The following is a 20,622-nucleotide window of genomic DNA, read 5'->3' as shown; positions in this document are numbered from 1 at the left end:
TCAGAAATCGGAAGAAAAATCTAAATCTACTGAAAAAAAGTTAGGTACAAGGCCGATCTGCTGGCGTTCAAAGCGATCTACGGAGAAATGAAGACCTAGAGGAAGCCGAGGAGAGGAACAACTCGATATAGTTCGAGCGGAAATCCTGCCAATTTCAGAAGCAATTCTCCGATCTGAGGCTGATTTCGTGTGAAATATTCATCTTCTGCTTCAGAAATCGGAAGAAAAATCTAAATCTAATACAAGAAAAGGCTAGATACAAGGACGATCCGCAGGCGTTCGAAGCGATCTACGAGGAGAGGAGAGGAACAACAGCATGACCTGGTTCTTCGCGCAGGCCAGTCCGACAAACCGGACAAAGCGGCGCCACAACGAGCCACCGATCAACGCAGGCCCGGTGAAACGAGTGCCCGCACCTCGGCAGCGCGCGGCACCGATCCCCTTCCCGGAAGCTCTCCAAGCAAACAGCGCAATCTCCCGCGCGCGATCCCCCTTTTATAGAGAATCGCGAGGTCGGCAGCCGCTTCATCTCCCTCCAGATCGCTCCACGCCCTCGCCCGCGCCTCGCCGGCGAGCTTCCCGCCATGAGAAGATGAACAACCACCACCGCCGCGATCCCCGCGAAGAGGAAGAAGAAGAAGACCGCCGCCGCTGTCACCGCCGCCTGCACTGCGACGACGACGAGCAATCTCTTCTTCTTCTTCTCCGTCGCCGCAGGCGATGGCGGCGGCGATCTTCGTCGCTCCGGCGCTGCTCCGTCGCTCATCGGTGGCGGAAGAAAATTGAAAAATGATGGAAGATGACAGCGGAAGAAGAATTTATAGGAGAGGAGGCGATGCGGTCTGCTGCTCCGCCGGCGGAGCTTAAGAGAACGTGAGTCGATCGGATCGGCGGCGGAAAGTAAAAGAACGTGAGCCGATCGGATGGGCGGCGGAAAGTAAAAGAACGTGAGTCGATCGGATCGGCGGCAGAAAGGAGAATTTATAGCAGCTTAAAAGAACGTGAGTCGATCCGATCGGATCGGATCGATCGGGTTGACCGCCGGTTTTGAGAAACCTTGGGGCAGTTTCAGGGTGCTTGAAGTACTGTGGGCAGGTGGAGAATATACCTATGAAGAGAATAAACCTTTTTAAGTAAATTACTTTTTTTTTTGGTAGGGAATTTGGGGTTGTGCGTGACGAGCCAGAGCGATTGTGTGGTGCTGAGCCTGCCCGACTAAAGTGTTTCCTGGTCCGGCCCTCGTAGATGAGTCAAGTTAGTTCTCTGTTTGAACCCGATACTATGCCTTTTTTTCTAAATAAAGATAGGGGGGATCACACAAAGTTAGTGAATCTCTCGAAAAGATCTAATTCATGCTAGGTCAACTTGACCCCCTGTCCTCCTATTTATGAGGTTAACCTCGATGATGTAGGGAGGTTAGTCTGGTTGGATTTTGATGCCATGACCCATGACTAAGGATCAGAAAATAATCACCAAGTAGAATAAAACAAAATATAATGAACTGCTCAAATGAAATCAAAACATGTTGATTGAATCACCTCATATGGAATTAATGCTGCTCTCTTTTCTGGTTCCTTGAACGAGTTGTCACGAGTCACACAAATGTCTGACTTCTAAGTATATCCCCATAGTCTTCGACTTATTGAATGCCATTATCTTCACATTATTTGTGTAGTATTTTTTTGTTATGGAGATTCATATTCTTATATACTTAAATGAACTTTCATGAAATCCTCATACGTTATGTTTGTCCCTCAATTTCGCATTAACCATATGTGTGACCGTTTAGGCTCAAGCACTAGTCTAGTCAATAACCCCATAAGCCTAATAAATCTTTGTTGATTGCCTACTGTTTAACTATACCTAATTATTTTTGATAGATTGAACCTAACCAAAAGGTTGAGTTGCTAACACTTGAGGTGTTAAGCTACACCACATACTCTAAAAGGTACAATGAAGTTCATCTGGTCTTTCGTTGAACCTTTATGTCATCAGTTGATATGTACCTATAAATCCATGTGATACTCCTAAAAAAATTTGGGATAAGGTTAACTGCCAAATTCTAATCGATCATCCTAATTCGGGCCAACCATGAAGAAATCATTGGAGAGCTCTTCATCTGATCTTTGCAAATGACATAATTTTATCGTCTTCTTTGGGCAAGTCTCCTCATTATTTTAGGTTACGGCTACTAAGCTAATATTCTATAATCCCTTGAGAAAGTCTGAAAATTAAAAGCCAAATAAAATCATCCATCTACAATTTCTTAGGTATCTCAAGTCCAAGTGTCACTTACACAATAGTGACACGGCATATCCTAGTTGGATGTAGACACGGGTGTTATGTTCTGTTCATTTAAAACGAACGAAAAATTCACACAAAAGAACCACATAGAACCCTCTTCATTGTTCTGTTCTCTTTTTGTGCGAAAATTAGAACAGATGTTCGAACAATTCACACAATCCGAACAAAATTTGAACAAAATTCGCACATGTCGTAAAATTTGCACAAATTCGCACAATCTGAACAAAATTCGCACAATTAGAACAATTCGCACAATCCGAACAAAATTCACACAAAGCGAAGAAAATTCACACAACGCATCAAAATTTGCACAATTATTAAAATCCGTACAAATTGCTACAAAATTTCACTGAATTTGGATAATTCACACTAATTCTCTAGGGAAAATGTTTATAGTATTTTTTTTGTTACTAAGAGTGGATGTTGAGTAACATTAACATTAAGTAACTAATATTAGTAATTCAAATGATCCTAATAACAAGTTTTTAATGGGCATGTATCATCTATGTGATAATATTATGGTTGGCATATGTTCATGACTTCATGTTTATGAATCCCTGCTATCAAGTATCAATTGTTGGGTATCCTGATGAGATTGACTAAAAATTTAAAATTGACTTGTTGACGAAGCATAGAATCAGAGCCTTGATCCTTGCACTTTGGTTAAAGGCCAATTGAATAAAAATGAAAATGTTTCATAAATCCTCTTCCAATTATTTAGTGATGTCTATTCTCAAGGACTTCCATGATCATATATACTGTTGTTGGATTTGAATAATTTTCATTTATGTGTTATTTAGGCATACTGTATTTTAGCATAAAGAAACACATGCAGTCACATGCGAGGTGGCACTACAAGACCACGTGTAATGCATAAACATATTTTAAATAACCACCATTATATATCGTACAAAAAATTATCCCCAAGAGGGCTAAAGTAAAATTCATGTATTAGAAAATGTAATAATCTAATACATAGTAAAATTCCTAGAATGTGAGTTCTTATTTAAAAAATCATAATTAATTCTCCATTAAGGTAAGTGAGGCCATCCCAAAAGGGCTAAAGAATCTAATGCAGATGCCCCATCGCTGGCTGTAACCCAGAATAATCTGGATGCTGGAGGCAATGATCATCAATCCTTGAATCCCCTCATCGTCTGTGAAAATCTCTGAAAATGGGATCCAAAAATTAAAATGAGGCGGACAATAAGAAGGATCAATGAGCAGATGAAGGAAACAAACCATAAGAAAGATTAAAAAATGGGGTATGAAATCTTAAAGACCTGATGAAGTAGGTAGCTTTCAAAGGCACATATAGAGTTTGAATTTTCATTTTAAATGAGATTTTTTGTGCTGTTTCTGGCACATTTTTATTCTGAAAGCATGAGCAATTAGCCTATAAAAATGGCTCTGTCCCGAGATCTATGACACTTAAATAAAAGGCACTGACCTCCTAATCTCAGTTCATCCCACCACAAACCAAATCCTTTGCGCCGAAGAGCGACCATCAATATTTCCACGGAGGAAGAAACTACAAATTAGAGAAAATCAGATTCATAAGATTGAATGTAAAAATCAAGCCACACTTGATTGCCTGGAGATTAAAGTCAGAAAAGACTTGAAAAGAACCAATCCGTTGATCGTTCTTGATTAATGAACCGATACAATAGTGTTGCTCCCATTTAAGGTATTTAATTGAGAGAGAAACTCTTGTAAGACCAACCAAATTGAAGTTTTTCCCGAGAAATTAACGTCAAATCAGTGTATTTAAAAATGATGAGACGAAAGATCACAGTCATTGAACATGAGTAAAATCCAGTGAAAAAAAGAATAGGAAACATCGAAAAGAAAGAATTTTTTCATTGTCGAGAAAGAATACAATTCAGTGAAAAGATTGAATAATAATCACCAGAATCAGTCAGCGGAATCCCTCTCGATCAAATCATCTATAATGAATAAGAAAAGAGTGAAAAAATATTGACTCAGAATCATCGACAATGAGCAAAAATTAAATAAAATACAAGAACTAGAATCAATGTTAATCATTTAGCAACACTCAATCTCAGGAAAAAAAAGCAAGAATCAAAATCCTTGATAATGTAACAATGAAACCAACCAAAAAGAAAAAAAATCATAATTTGTTTCATTCTTCCTGAAGTGTTTGAAGATTTTTGAACTCGAAGTTGCTAGGTATTTTGTCAAATCCTGACGAGTGCAAGGTCACATGTCATCCTTGCTGGAATCCACACGTGACCATCTGAAATCAATAAAACATATTTTTTAAAAAATATAGACATAATAGCTGAACATAGTTGGGAATCCATAAAACTCCTTACCATAGTTGGGAGCCGATCTAATTACTGAGAACAATGTAAAATTCATTAAAATAAAACAATACATCATGAAGCATGAGAGCAAATCTAAGTGAATTTCTGAACATACGGACAGAATGCTAGATAGATAAATTGATAGGATGTCAACAGATAGAAATAAAAATGGATGTTAGAATGATTGATAGGTAGAACACAAGATATTGAATATGATTGATTTCTGGTTCTGAACCTTTTAGTTAGCCAAAAAATCTCCTTACCGGATTGCAACGTTGTGCGAGATGGTTGCTCTTTACGTGACTTCAACCTCCATGATCGACCTTCCGCATATTCATCGTCTTCTTCTATCATTCTTCCACTGCCCCATCTACCGGGTTAGGATTGTCACCGTTGCTAACCAAAAAGCATCAGTAGAAAAGGAGAAGAGATATGAGGGTCACGGCCCATTTCAAATTCAAAAAATACAGATCCAAATCTGTGAGAAAGATGAGTGAACAATCATCCAAGACACAGTAATGATAGAGTAGTCTTGACTGGATGGAGGATTTGTAGAGGTAGATACATTTCTATCTATATTTCCATTTATTTATCTATCTACCTCTGCATCAATCTATTTATCTATCTACCTTTCCACATTTTTACCTATATATCCATCCCTGTATTGCCCATCTTGGGTATTCTTTCCTCGCCCGGAGATTTTTGTTTTCTTAGTTATTTGATTTCATTACCGGAGCTTGATCTTCGTTCTTGTTTTCTGATAGATGGTGTGATGGAGGACCATCCCAACACCAGCACAGAACGAGGACGACAACCTTTTCGAGCAGCCCGAGCTGACGCCCATGACAAATCCTTCAAGTACCCGGCTTGACGACACAAGTTATAATTTTCTATGATTGTAATTTTCTTTTGTTGTTGACGTACCTATTGTATGCCGGGTCACGTCTTGCGTTCGAACCGCTCTTTTCGTTGCACTGAGGGAACCGTTCATCACGAGACGGTTACCCCTCCTGAGAGAGCAATTGAGCATGTCGTCCTCCCTATAAATGTCAACATGCTCAAGAAGGGTTTTCTTATGATGATGGACAATTGAATAAGTTGGAGTTTAGAATTTCTTGAGTTGCATCTTCCTTGTTGCTAGTTTTCCGTCTGCTCCTGATGAGGCGAGAGGAATGCGAAGTACCATCGACGAAGTTCGTTGAAGATCGTATCACCACATCGCCGGATCTTCGCCGGCCATTCAAGAAACCAAATTCTTGATTGGTTACGTCCAAGCATACTCAAGAACCCCCGTCCAAGGTCTTCCTTGGGACGTTCTTGGGAACGCTCGTGTGTCATCGGGTCTCCCCACGAGGCCCTCGATCGCTCCTTGGTGCACGCGCTGCCGACGGCCGCCGCTCGTCCGCGCATACACCGTGCGGTCGCCACGCCTCTCACGGCCGCCGCCCGATCAAGTCTCTGCCGCCATCAACGCCGCAAGCCTTCTCGCGCACCCGTGCCTACGCCACGTACCACGCTCTGCCACCGCCCGATCAGACTCTGCCACCAACACGCAGCGCACCCTTACGTGCGCTCGTGCGTTCACCGCTCAACCCTGCCTCCAGCGACGCTGCACAGCCGCGCGCCTACAGCCGACGGCCTCGTTTGCTCTCGACTGTGTACCGCCGGTGAACGTCGTGTGCCGCTGCACGCCGACCGTGACGATTCGGGCCATCTATGTCAGTCAGCCTTGCTGCATACCATTTAGTCCAAATCAGGTTCTGCTGAATCCCTTCGTCTTTAAGAATTGATTTCAGATTTGGAATCCGTACCTCCGAGAGATTTTCTTCGTCGTTTCACATCCCTTGCTGTGAGTAGGGTTCCTTGTTGGTAGTTACTAGTCGATTACTCGAGGGACTGGACGATATTGGGTAATAAAATTACCCCTCATGTCATAGCATCTAATTGGTTCGAAGGGACGTTGAGGAGTCATTGTGACTCTATCAAACATCGTCAACTTATCCGATCGTCTAACTCGTCAGCAGGTTCACGTACTCGTCATTGAATTCTCAAAATTTGCATCTCATCACCTGTGAAGTTCATATAGTCGTTAGTTTTGTGATTGTAGTACGAGCCGTTCGATCCCGGCTAGTCTCGTATTACATCATGGTAACGAGAGAGCTTCCTTGAGGAAGAACAGCTCAAGTAACTGTGAATGCCAAGAAACTGAGAGAGTTATTGTTGATTTTCTCTGTTATGAAGATCCATGGGTTGAGGCGAGCCGCATGGTTGAGTTGGAGCGGCAAAATTCAAAATGGGTTTCAAGCAAAATGGATGAACTACATGAAATCGTCGCCGAGCTCGGCCTCCTCGTTCTTGACGCGCTTCTCCAAGAAGTAGTCTCGCTCATAAAACCTGCAACTTCAGTTCGTCTTGCGTCTTTCCAAGCTCTGGCTTGAAGAAGACGAACTGAAGTTTCTGTACTCGCGAAGAGAGTGATAGATTGATTAGAGGTTATCGATTCCTGTGCTCAGCATTTAATGAAACAGAGCAGAAAAAATTCAAACTTCATTCCAAGGAAAATGAAGGAACTCCTCTATTCTCAACAACATATCTATATGTCTATCTTTTTTTCTGGGTTCGTTGAAGATATTCACTTGGTCCGGAATGTCTTCAAGAAGAAAAAGGGTAAAAATTCCAGAATCCGCCGTTTGAGTGATGGTTTGCTCGTCTTCAACAGCAAAGAAGGATTCGAAATAGAGATGAACAACACTAGTAAGAATCTGTTTAGTGGAGAAGGAAGACAACGTACTCTCGAGCTTTGATCTTAAGAGTCGACATCGCGAGGCCGGGCTTGGTGATGCACAAAGAAGAACCAGTCGACATAGTAGAGCAAGCAGCCAAGCCCCGCCTTAAACCTCTCTCTCTCTCTTCTCTCTCTCTCCCCTCGGAGGGAGTAGGGAGAGGGAAAAAATCGAGTGGATTTTTTAAAAAACATGTCTAATTTTTTTTAGCAATTTGCATAATCTGAACCGTTCACAGGTCTGTGCCATGTTCTGTGTGAATTCATTTTTATTCTGTTCGGATAACCAAACAGAAAGAACAATTCGCATAAAATTGCACAAAGAGAACAGAACACCCATGTCTAGTTGGATGTTAGGTATATAACAATCCAAAAACTTATTCAGATTAGTCTAATGCTCTTTCCCTAAAGAGCACTCGATATATCTCCTTCGCGTCTTCACACAAATGTTTATGGGCTCAAATAATCTCATCCTATTATCATGAGGAGATCGGATGATATATCCATATACTTTGATGTCACTGTCAAATATCCTATGAATAAGAATATTTAACATATATTTTTAGAGATAAGTGATTTTTGTAGTATGATATCATCATAATTCCCGTATCATTACGCTTGTCATATAACAAGTAGGGCTAATAAATTAAAAGTGTTGCACCTGCTTAAGTTGGTCTAATAAATGCATAGATCAAGTTGTCTGAACACAAAACAAGTGTCCAAATATACGTAAATTTATTCTATTTATCATGCATTCCAAATTATCTAATTTGTATCCTAGTGAGGATCATTAGAGCGCCTTGCCCAAAATTTTCTAATTAGTATCCAAGTGAGTCTTGTTACTTTTTGGCCAAGCTTGATGCCTTGCCCAAAATTTGTCACTTAATATGGGGATTTTCTTGACATATAGCTTGGCCAGAACTTTGTCTATCTACCATTTTTATTTTGTAAATTCTCGAGGGCAAGTGTTTTTTGAGTTAATATTATTTTTGACTTCCCGCTTCATAAAAATATGTAACATATGTATCCTTAGGTTCACATAAAAATTTGCTGCATATAGCAGGGAAGAGAAGAAAAGATGACTTCCTTATTTAGGCCACATGTCACTATAAAGAGAAATAAACTTCAAAATGTTCCAACATATTGCATATCATAACGCTATTATATCTCAAAGTTTCTCATATGAAAATTTCACCTATATTCATACTCATTTGTTTATATCATAACATATTTTAATATAATTTCCGTCACATTATCAATCTTACTCATCTATCCCGATAATGCAACATTTTCATTTTCTCAAAACTCATGTTTATTGATTTCATAACTTAATAATAACAGAAAATAAATTTACATTTTTATTGATTAATTACGTAGAAATTTACTTTAAATATATAAATGAAATAACATCAATAAATATATCATGAATTAGCACCATATTTTCCAACATGCTATCTTTATGCAAAGGTCCATAAAAATGAACTAATTTACATAGGATAAAATAGAGTTTCCAATCAGTTTTTACGAAGTTGATATAACTTTGCACTCCTGTAGCTCTATCATCTTCATCATAGTAAACATATTTTATGTGATAACACATTGCAATAGTTTTGTATTGATAAATTAAATCTTATCTATGTTGGGTTCTATAGGCCTTGATATGAATGAAGACGAGGATTCCACACAGCGGAAGACATGCAATGGAATTGAAAAACATCAATAAAGTCATTGAAACGTATCCATGATTTCTTGGATCCTAGAGTGAGACAAGTCGAGCTGCTCAAGTGTGTAGTCTCTAGATGTATCCATTCGGTCCTTGGCATGTTGAATCTCCTCCTCTTGACGAGCCCCATTCTACCTCCATCATCGTCATTATCTCATTCTGATTTCATCGGTCATGGGGAAGAGTCATGGGAAGAAAGGGAGAAGAACAGGAAGGCCCCTCAACAATTCTTGATGAATTTTGTTTAGGGATTTCCCCTATTTATACTAAGTGGGTGTTTTTCTTTAAACCCCCAAAAGTATATCTTGCAATATCCAATGGCTATTTGTGTGTGACCCTCTAGGCCCTATATCAGTATAATTAACGACTCAAGCAGCCCAATAACATTTATTAGCCTTCTAAATTATTTAAATAAATCATCATATAGATTAATTAGTATCCGATCAGTTTAACCCAGTTGATAGATCGAGTCTTCAACACGTGAGGTGCCAAGCTACACCTCATGCTCTAGAACTTACAAAGCAGTGTGTGTCAACTCACTCATGGAACCTATTCGTCATCGGCTACCATGTACGTATAATCCCTCGTCCACTTGACGCTCCTTGGATGACTTAGGGTATGGTCAACTATCAAACCCTATTTGGTAATCTGAGTTAGTATTGATGCATTTGAAAATCATTTGAGAACTCTTCTCTAATATTTCACTACCTTGGTAATGCCGGACATCGTCAAGGACGTTGTTAGGTCGGTACCAAGATGATGCTCTAATACCTAGATGATGTCGAACATCGTTAGTGATGTCATCTAGCGGATAATTCCCTAACGGGAATGTAACTACGTAATGCGAATGAATCAAGGTGGATGTACGTGCAGGCCTTGACTCGTGGAGACTCACCGAGCTCCAAGCTCTGGGGTGGGCGACCGGTGATAGTGATAGTGACCTCTTGATCCTTGTCGGAGAGATGACGGTGACTATGACATTGAACATAATAATTCTGTTGATGCTCGCACGTAACGAACGAACTCGACCCGTACCAGGGAATTCACTCGAGACATAGTTTCACAATATAATCTCTCACCTAAACTAACCAGAGCGCGGTGGAGTGCAGCCAAAAATATACTGAAGGATGTAATATAACTGATGATCAAGAGGAACGATGTACCTGGTCGGTGGCGGCGTTCGTCGTCGACGTCTTCGTTAGTGCACGGGGTAGTGCAGGCAGGTGCGGCGAGGACGTGGCAGAGACGAGCACATTGTAGCTCAATTGCCAGCTGTGGTGCAATGCTGGAGCTGTGGTCGGAGATCGGAGGTGAGGACGAGTTGGAAGAGACGTACAACAGTGAAGCAGCTCAAGCAATCAGCCAGGTTCGGCGCACCGACCTTAAGACAGGTCGGCACGAGCAGAGTGAGGAGATAGATGCGAGCGGCGGGTGGTGACACCACGACAAAGGTGAATCAGGGCAACGATGGTGGTTACGAGGTGGCTTGACGACTCGGAGGGGGTTGCGAATGCAGCGGCTTGTAGGGGCACACGGTCGATCAGTTGGTGCGTGAGAGACTGGTCGAGACCGGCGCTACAGGACACAACGTGGGTAGGGGTAACAGTGACTCGTGCTTGCGCAAGCGTGGGGACTGGCCAAAATTCCCATGGGCGGCGTGTATGCCCACGAGTGGATCAGAAACGCTGGAGTGGCTGGGCGATGCTCGCTATCACGCAAGGTAGAACGTGCAACTCGCGAGGCGGCGGGTAGCGCACTTGGGCATGGCTGGGAGAACCAAAATGACCCAATCTGTGGTGCCATTGAGCAAGGCGTGGTTCACAATCAGGTAAGGGTGGCGTCGGGTCCTGCCAGCGGGGCACTCTTGGGCATAGCCAAGCGAACCAAAAGGATCCAGTTCGTGGCACCTTTGGAGGAGGCAATGTTCACAGCCACGCATGGGCGGTGTCAGGTCTTGCCAGCGGGGCACTCAGGGGCATAGTCGAGTGAACCAAATTGATCCAGCCTTTGGCGTCGTTGGACAAGGCGAGGACCACAACCATGCAAGGACAACATCGGGTCTTGCCAACATGACACCGACCAGACGATCTGATGTAGGACGGGTGTCTAAGACGTCGTCCCATTGTCACCGAGTATGATGGCTCGGTGGTGATAAAAGATAACGTAGCGGGGGACAGCGGTGTCATCGCCCGACGGCTAGCCTATCGGCTATGTAACTACGATGCGGGATGAGGGTCCTACATGTCATACATGTAGGCTCCGACTTGAGGGCAGGCGCCGAGCTCCTTGCTCGGACGGGTCGCCGATTGACGGTGACGGCGGTCTCTCGAATCTCGTCGGAGCGACGACCAACTACAGCCGAACAAAATCAATCCGTAGGGCTCGCACGTAATGGATGTACTCGTTCGTACAGGTAAGCCACTCACTAAACTAGTTATCTCTCGTTAGTCCTCTCTCACCTACCTAGCCCAAGCGCGGAGGAGATGGGATGAAAGAAATACTGCAAGGAATAACTAAACAAGCGACGGAGAGGACGGCGTACCTCGTCGACGTGGCTCGTAATGCAAGGCTTTGTCTTCGTCGATGGCGTGTTGGAGTGCGTGGAGTGGGGGGACGTCGGAAGAGACTCGGCGGCTCCACGTGCAGCGATAGGTGCCGGAGCTTGTTGTAAAGGTCGGTCGTAGAGGACTCGGTCGTAAGGGGTCGTTCCGAGCGGCCCGTCGGTGTTGCACTTGGGATGCGGCGAAACGTCTTGGAGCGACGGTTGCAGACGACAGCGGGCATCTAAGACGATCTGAGCGAGCGTGCTGACGTCGCGGGAGTGGATGGAGAGCCTGTGCAGGCAGCGGCAACTTCAGGCGGTCAGCGCGCGGGTGTGGCGCGCGGAGCGGTGCGGCTGGTGGTGAGGCGCAGTTGCGGGTGATGGGGGTCAGCGGCGGCGGCGCGGGGATTGGCGTGCGGCGAGGCGCGCGGCGTGGCGCTTCAGCGCGAGCGAGAGCGCTTGGCGCGGCGGTGCGGGCAAAAGCGCGCGGCGCGAGAGGCGCGGCGAGGCGCATGGCACGGCGCAAGTAGCGCGAGCGAGAGCGCGCAGCGCGAGCGGCATGACGCGGCGGCGAGGGCGCAGCCAGGCGATGACCGCGCGCGGTGCAAGGCGCGACGTGCAAGGCGCGACGTGGTGGCGGCGGTCACGCGCGCGAGGCACGGGCGGCGCGGCCGAGGGCGCGCGGCGTGGGCAGCGCGGCGGACAGCGGCCGCGGTCGGCGGCGGCGTGGCGGTGGCCATGCGGACGGGCTGCATGGCGGCGAGTCGCAGTGGACGCGGCGGCGCGGGCATGACCGCTCGGGCGTGGCGGTCTGAGCAGCGGCGGCGGCGGGCGATCCTTCTTCCTCCCTTCTTCTTCTTCCCCTCTTCTTCCTTCTCTTTCTGTTCTTCTCAAACGAGGAAGGAGACCAACTGTTTGACAAAATGCCTCAATGGAAAAACTGGTCTAAAGCATTAGGGCGCCCACCTTTCCCTTATAGGGGGGGAAAGATGGGCCCCTAATGGGCCAAATGGGATCCCTTTGGGGAGCCCTTATAAATGGGCTCCCCCATTACAAAACAAAAGAAGAAAAACATATAAAAAAGGGAAAATAAGGGGGAAATAAAGAAGAAGAAAGAGGAAGAAGCAAAAGGGGGGGATTAAAGAGAGAGACCCATCCATCTAGATGGCAAAACAACGAACGGACGAACGCGACGAAACACGATGAAAACGAGATGGACAAAAAGAAAAAAGACAAAACATAGGTGGGAGGGAGACGAGAAAACAGGAAGATAACTGAGCGACTTCACCCGGTCGTCGGCGTCAATGGCGTGCGGCACGGATGACGCCGATGACAACCTTTGATGGCGTACGCCATCATGATCAAGCGTCGAGTGAGTCTATCAATGGCCGCTAATGCCCTTGGTAATGACATGAGCCCGGTGCCAAGCGGCACGTGGTCTCAGAATCACTATGGCATCAGTGTAGTCTATCGCGCCATGTGTTGACTGAAAATGCAAACGAAAAGACAGAACGAGCCTTCGACAAAAGGTCTTAGCTGTGCAAGGTTCAGTGCATGGCACGTCGGACGGTCGTTAGAGATAGGGCGGTGCTGTAGTGATTGTCAACATTGAGCAGGCGAGTTCTCCTTCCTCCCCAGGTTCTTCTTCCCCTTTTCCTATCTTCTTCCTTCCTCTCCTCTCTTCTTTCTCCTCCCTCTCCTCTCTTCTTCCTTCGTGAGACCTAGGTATAAAGAACTTTCCAAAATAGCAAAATATCTCGTCTAAGGGGGGCTAGGGCTTCATCGTGCCTCTTATATAGGGGCACGATGGCCCTTGCTAAGGGCAGAGGAGCCCTTAGTAAGGGCACTAGTACCCTTAATGACACGAACACGACAAAACAAAACACGATGTGACACATGGATACAGACACGACAAAAACAAACATACGACCATGATAAAAATGATGAATAAACGAGCACGTGCTGATGAAAATCAAAACCTTCGAATGCACGGATGTGCTTTCATCTGGGGTATTAAACCGGGTGTCTTCACTGTCACCTTGGCGTGCCAATCGGGCAGGACGCAAAATGGTGGGCAGTCAACGACGATGATGGTGGCCCCAATGACGTCTCCGATGGAGCGAGCTGGCACGCTCCATCACTTGGCCAAGGACTTCATTGCATCGTCTTCCTTGAGCTGTCACCTTTTATATCAAGGTTGGACGATCTCATCTTGACAACTCAATCGTCGTCGTAAACTTCTTGATGCACACGAACTAAGACTCCCACGATTATGATCCCATGATTAGGGACACGTAGGTCATAGTCAAAGTACAATTGTCTGTCCACAAGACATCTTTGGTGTCTTAGGTCTAAGGGCCACTTACATAACCGTGTCGTGAATCAACCTGATCAAAAGTTCAGTATAATACCATTTAGGGATTCGTACGGACCAGTTCAGTAAAATCTTTCTACAAAAGAGTACCCATTATCTATCCTTAGTGTCTCCACACTAATGGCTACGGGGGCGACCATACTCATCATATGAGTGAGGCTAGATAGTGTTATTCTATCCCGATACTTTGATGTCCTTCTCGTGTACCCTTCGAATAGGAATATTTAGAACACATGCTTAAAGATTAGGGATCTCCGTATTATGATCTCATCATAATTCACTAAGTTTGATCATATATTATGGGACTAATTAATGAACACACAATGAGATGTGGAATGTGTGATTGGCTTGAAGGTCACATATATTTCCATCAGTCTATATATTACTTACCACTAAAGTTATTATGTTTTAAAAAATTATGATCTTCAATAACTTAATCATAAATACATCACTATATTCCCCTATATATACTGATGCAATAATTTAATCAGTATGATTTTAAACCAAAATCATTCAAATGAGATATAATTTAAATGTTGGGTTCTATAGCTTTGATTCACTACTTGATATCATTTAACATAGCAAAAGATGTAAAATCAATGCTTAATTCATCTAATAACCATTACATTATCACATCACCTTGTAATAACCATTTGCTCCTTGGAAGAGATTCTTGATAATCTCAAATTTAGGGGTTTTAATTTATCGATGGTAATTGAGTTTATTCAATAAAAATATTTTTAACCGTACTTACTTGGGAATATTTAGCTAGTGATGAGCACGGATCATCTCCACAGGGAATGATGATTAACGATTTAATTTTCTTACTATTGTAATTAACGACATGAGAAAAGATAAAGACAATAGCAGACTAGGTGAGATAGTGTTATCGAGTGATGTGTTGTGTATAGCTATAATTCAACTTAAATTAACAAGAAAAGAGGAAGTGAACATAGAATTAGTTGAAGCGATATGTGGATGAGATAGAGAACAAGAAGGATACGATAGTGATTGAATGTAGGATTGGTGTGATGGAAAAGATATAGACGAGATAAGGAGAATGTAAGGGAGGGGAATGATAGTGAAAAAGGGTTATTGAAAAATCTAATTAAGCCAACAAATGCTGAGAAAGAGCAGCATATGGCGAAGATGCTTATCTTAGATCCTTATGGTCCACTAGGATCACGACGATTTGCGAGTGCCGGTAAGCTCCCTCTCTTCTCTAATGCTTCTTCCCACAAGCCCAGGACACACAGAACACACTTGATGGATCTCAAAACTCGCTATCTTTCAATCAGCCCACACAAGTAGGAAGCAAGTTCAAGATGAATTTCACAGTGATCCACGCCACTATTTATAGATCAGAAGGTATGGATGGAAATAGGGGGACGGGGGCACAAAGCATTTTTAAATCTTAGCGTAATCTTAGACGGGGGCACACTAGTGGTAGGAGTGAGTTAAGAAGAAAAGAAATGGTAACACAGGGGCACCTGGATCTAGCAAGAATGGGCACCTAAAATGTGGCCACGTGTAATTAAATTACAAGGGCAAATTTCATGCCCTTGTAATTTAATATATAGATCCACCAACATCCTTCGATTTTTTTGTGTGGGAGATCCTTTGCTTGTATATTGGTCTACTTTATAACTTTAATGGCCTAATAATACTTATTGGCAAACTTTAATTAATCAATGATCAATTTAACACAATCAATAGGTTATGTTTCCTACATGTCCTCTGGCAGATATGTAATAGTAAATAAATTCTCTCAAGGAACCTTTACCATTACTGGTTATCGTGTATGTATAATTCTTCAACTATGCAAGACTCCTAAATAACTTATGGTATGGTTAAATGGCACACCCTAATCCTTCATTTTGTAATGTGAATCATTGAAGAATGTCTTCTCCAATATCTTGACTACCATAGCTAATGATTTAATACTTCTTCTCCCTTGATTCCATATCCTCTTATACCAGGGCCAAACTAGCTCATCTTAATAATGCAATCATCTTTATGACCTCTTACTATATCCTAGATAATATTTATTTGAATCTATTAATTAGGGGCTCATACCTCATAGTCATAACATATTTATCCATTCACAAGATTTTATTGGTGTCTTAGGTCTAAGGACCACGTATATGACTGTGACATCAATAAACTTGATTTATGTTTAGATATAATGTCATTCATGGATTCATTGTGATCAATTTAATGAACCCGTTTCCTGAAGAGAAACTGTCCATTTTCATTGTATCCATACTAATGTCTATAAGATCAGCCATAATTATTAAAAACATTATATAAAATAGTGATATTTTTTATATTGATTGATGCCCATCTTGAGTATCCTTTTAATATAAATATTTAGAAGATATGTTATTTTGACTGGCTAAGAGATGACCTAACGAGGGAGAAGAATTAGGTCCTTTAAATTTTATTCACTCTAATGTACTAATCTATATGAAATGCATTCTACCAATTTATAGAATGAGGTAGAGGATATGGAAAACTCATTTTATTTGTGTATATAAATTAGGATAGTCCTTAGTGTTGTCCTCGGTTATCTAGCCTAAGGTGAAGATAAGCTATAACCAAGATGGTATGAATGCCCCCGAAGTAAACCACTTGTAAATTAGGCCTAGTGAGGATGCCTAGGAAAAAAAAATGTTGGTGAAGTGCTATCATCCTGGAGCCCCAAAACTTTCCATGAAGTGATGATGCGTGACCTCCATTGACTTGGACCCCAAAGCATTCTTTTACTCAGCCCCAAAAACCTTTCACCTAGTTGTCTCCAAAGTCTACTAGGACACAATTAAAATTTAATATTTAGTTAATCCAAATAATAAGAAATATGCAGATAATCTCAACAAAATATATTTTCAAGGATATTCAATAAGAAATAATCACTGAAGATATTTCAATTGAAAATAATTTTAATATTTTATTTTCCTTGATTCTTGATTCTGTTATCTCTGTCTAATCTTTTTTGTTGATGTAGATTTAAGCTTCCTCAAGATCAAGTTCACCACCACTTGAAGATATGTGGTAATTAAGATTCTACATTTACAATCTGGTTGGATCTTCTGGATGTATCATCCTCTTCATTGTAACTTTCAAAATAATGCACCAAAACTATATATGAAATACCCATGTAATTAGAATATCTTAAATAGTTAGAAAGATTTAATTTCAGGATTATTGTTTGAATAATTTTAAATTAGTCATGAAATGTCTATTTTTAAATAAGATTTTATAATTTTATTTAAAATTTATGATTTTTTTGAGTTTTTAGTAAATAAAACATTTGCTAATCATTGCTAGTGATGAGCCATAGGAAGTGGTGAAAGTTGAAATTTGCGGTGGAATATAACTTTTGTTACAGGTGGGATGTTTGTACATGGTTGGTAGCACTCAAAAGTATAGAATCTAGCATATAAATGGAAATGATAACCTGTAAAAAAATTCAAAGAAAATCAAGGTGAAAATATGGAAGACCTCACAAACCTATCAGTCAACTACACTAATGAGAGTTTTATACTTGCCTTCTCAATCCTCACCCATCCTATCTGCTAATATTGATTGATCACTTTTGGAACATATGGGTAGACCAATGCGTATTTTGGAGCTGAATCACTCCTTACCAACAATAGTTGGGAAAAATTCAAGGATGGGATACATCATGGGTAAGGGCACACAATGATGGGAACACCCAAGACTCTAGGTTAGCTAAAATACTTTTGAGGGCCATAATTTGTTGCAGTAAATATATGCCTAGAAAGCCAATCCCACATTCCATATTGTGTTCCATGTTCATTAATAAAATGTATTCATTATAAGGGCATGTGTGATGCTTATAATAAAGTGCATGAATACATGATCCAAATTCATGAATTATGATGAGCTTATAATGTGAAGATCAATAATATTTAATTATAAGTCTTAAATATTCATATCCAAAAGATACTCAAAATGGACATCAAAGTATCCAAATAGGATAGCACCATCTAATTTTGTGAACTCATTTAGGTTCCTCCACTTCTTCTGCAATCTCCCTTTGACTCAGCTCTATTTATGATGCAATCTAGATGACAAAATGAAAATGTACATGGAAAGTTGAATGTACATGGAGAACATTCAACATGTCAAGGATCGCGTTGGTACATTGAGAGGCTACACACTTGAGCAGTTTGATATGTCTCACTCGAGGATCCAAGAGACTACTAATCGGATCCATGCCCAGGTGATCTGATCATCTTTTCATATGTGTCCTTTGAATTTTTTTATCAGTCTTGAGATGAAAAAATAAATTTAATTCCATCCAAATCAAGGTGTTAGAACCCATAATTTTCTCCATGTACAACCTTGATTCATGTCCTCTCACCATCTCAACTTAATGACCAACTCTCAGTTCTGATTTTTCATGATTGTTCATAAATAGGACTGTTTGACTTGATCTTGGGCATTCCCCTATAGTCGTAGGCTGCTTTTCTCCTTGGCGTTTACTTACAAATTCAACTATTTAATTGAACCAATGTCTTGGATTTGTAAAAATCTCAATTAATGTGGCAATTCATTCACTTGCACAAAGTAGTCAAGAGGGGTAAATAAAATGAACCACTGTTTAGTAAATAACTAATTATTTTCCTATTTTAACCAGAAATCATGATTTATATCATTTCACAATCCCATGTGGAGAAAAATTCAACAGTGATAACACAATATTAGGACTAATTTGATGTTTTTTCAGATGTTTTACATCCCTCAAGTAAGAGTCTTGCGTCATTACCAAAGGGGAGTGTGAGATGATAAGTTATAATTTCTTTAGTAATTCTAAACAAATCTCTATGTGATCATTCTATAGGGGGATCTTATAAGGGGTTCTCCAAAAGAACAAAAAAACATTGGTGCTATTGATAACATGCATTTTTAGTAGTTTAACCTGACCATAATTACATGTTTATTTGCATTAAATTAATTATATGCGCATGTAATCAAGCTTAAAATGATTAAATTTATTTTTGGAATGATATTCTGAAATTTATGCATTTTTATGTCTTTTTAGGGATTTTTCTGACATCAAATTCAGAGAGACTATAACTTTTGAGTTAGAATATATATTTCTTGGAATTTTAGACATTCAATTCGTAAATATATGATTTTCCTAAGTTGAAGTAGATATTCATTTATATTTTTGCAATGCCACTTGTCACCGTTCAATTAGTCTCACGACAACCAGCCACAATTAAGAGTAATGATTGGTGACAGCCAATCATTCACCAAAACTTTTATGGCATCACAATTAGCAATGCCATAATAGAATTTAATGATAGCCAAATTTCTTTTTACTTTTTCTGGCACGGGGTGATTGGCCCAATAAGAAAAACAACACATTTTTTGCAATAAATGTTGTGCGAAGATTGACAAGCGAGGATTAAAAATTAATTTTCTTGTTGACATGTCAGAAATGACTACGGTGCTGACGTGTCAAGCGACACATGGAGCCATGTTTACAAGTGGTGCGCATGTGTCATTTTGTGATTTGTCGTGTGAGAAAACACAATGAAGTAGCGCGTGCTGATGCATCCCCATGTAACACATGCTTTAATCATTTATTTATTTTATACCTTTTTTGTCTTTTTCCAAGGTGACACATGGTGCGGCAAGAGGCGTTTATCAGGTATGAAGTGGAAGATTCTCAACCTATGATGAGATAGAACCCTAACCAAATGATGGGATTGCACTGATGATAATGAGGAGAGAGAAATATTTTGATTAAATCAATGGCTATGAATCGTCAGATTTCCAAGGTTGATATCTAACACCAGATCTAGGATTGAGCTGAAATTTTAAGGATAGCTTCGTCTTTATGCCCTATATCCATCCATATGGTTGGATCTATAAATTGAGCCCCCATCATTTTAAAGCTCACTTCATCTTAGAGAGGCAGATTCAAATAAAGTGAAGTTTTGAGGTACATCAAGGATGTCTTGGTGTCTCTAGTGCTTGTTCCCAGCGGAATGTAGGGATCTAAGGTTAGCATCTTTCCTTACACAGCGTCCTCTTCAATAAACTTGGGCAGTTCAAGTATCATCTCTATCCATCACCTCTATTTATTAATAAGTCCAATTTGAAGGTTTTAATGTCATTATTTTAATTCATACTTAACCACTAAAAATATTTATGAAAATTTATGAAAATTTGAATATTTATGAAAATTTCCACTTAAATACTCTATATTAATATTGGGCAAGGGGTCGATTCACAGAAAAGCAGAAATTTAATTTCCGAATTTTTCTTAAGCTTAAATGAATAAAATGACTAAAAATGAAAGATACAATTGTTGTAATCGTTCTGAAATTTTAGTTTATTTATATACTTTTCTATGAGTTAAATTGAAGCAGAATACAAGGTAAAACACTAAAAATATTTTACTCTAATTTTCCTAATTTTAATTGACAACAGAAATAGAAAAAACTATTTTAAATTTTCTGGAATTTAATTTACACCAAAAACCACTAGAAATATTAAAAATGAGATTTAGAGATTTTTATAATTTTTAGATGT

General features: G+C 40.9%; 1 protein-coding gene across 1 annotated transcript; it reads right to left on the bottom strand.

Moving 5' to 3' along the window:
• Window positions 1-95: 95 nt before the first annotated feature.
• On the bottom strand, window positions 96-586 carry LOC144708777 (RING-H2 finger protein ATL56-like). Its single transcript, XM_078582213.1, has 2 exons — window positions 322-586; window positions 96-208 (listed from the first exon to the last, which is right to left on the bottom strand). The coding sequence occupies exons 1-2, from the start codon at window positions 584-586 to the stop codon at window positions 96-98; spliced, it is 378 nt and encodes a 125-aa protein (XP_078438339.1).
• Between the last annotated feature and the right edge of the window lie 20,036 nt (window positions 587-20,622).

Source organism: Wolffia australiana, chromosome 10 (assembly GCF_029677425.1).
Source record: "Wolffia australiana isolate 7733 chromosome 10, ASM2967742v1".
In the NCBI taxonomy this organism is placed as follows: Eukaryota; Viridiplantae; Streptophyta; class Magnoliopsida; order Alismatales; family Araceae; genus Wolffia; species Wolffia australiana.
Note: the sequence above shows the minus strand (reverse complement) of the source record. Positions and strands in the feature narration are given on the sequence as shown.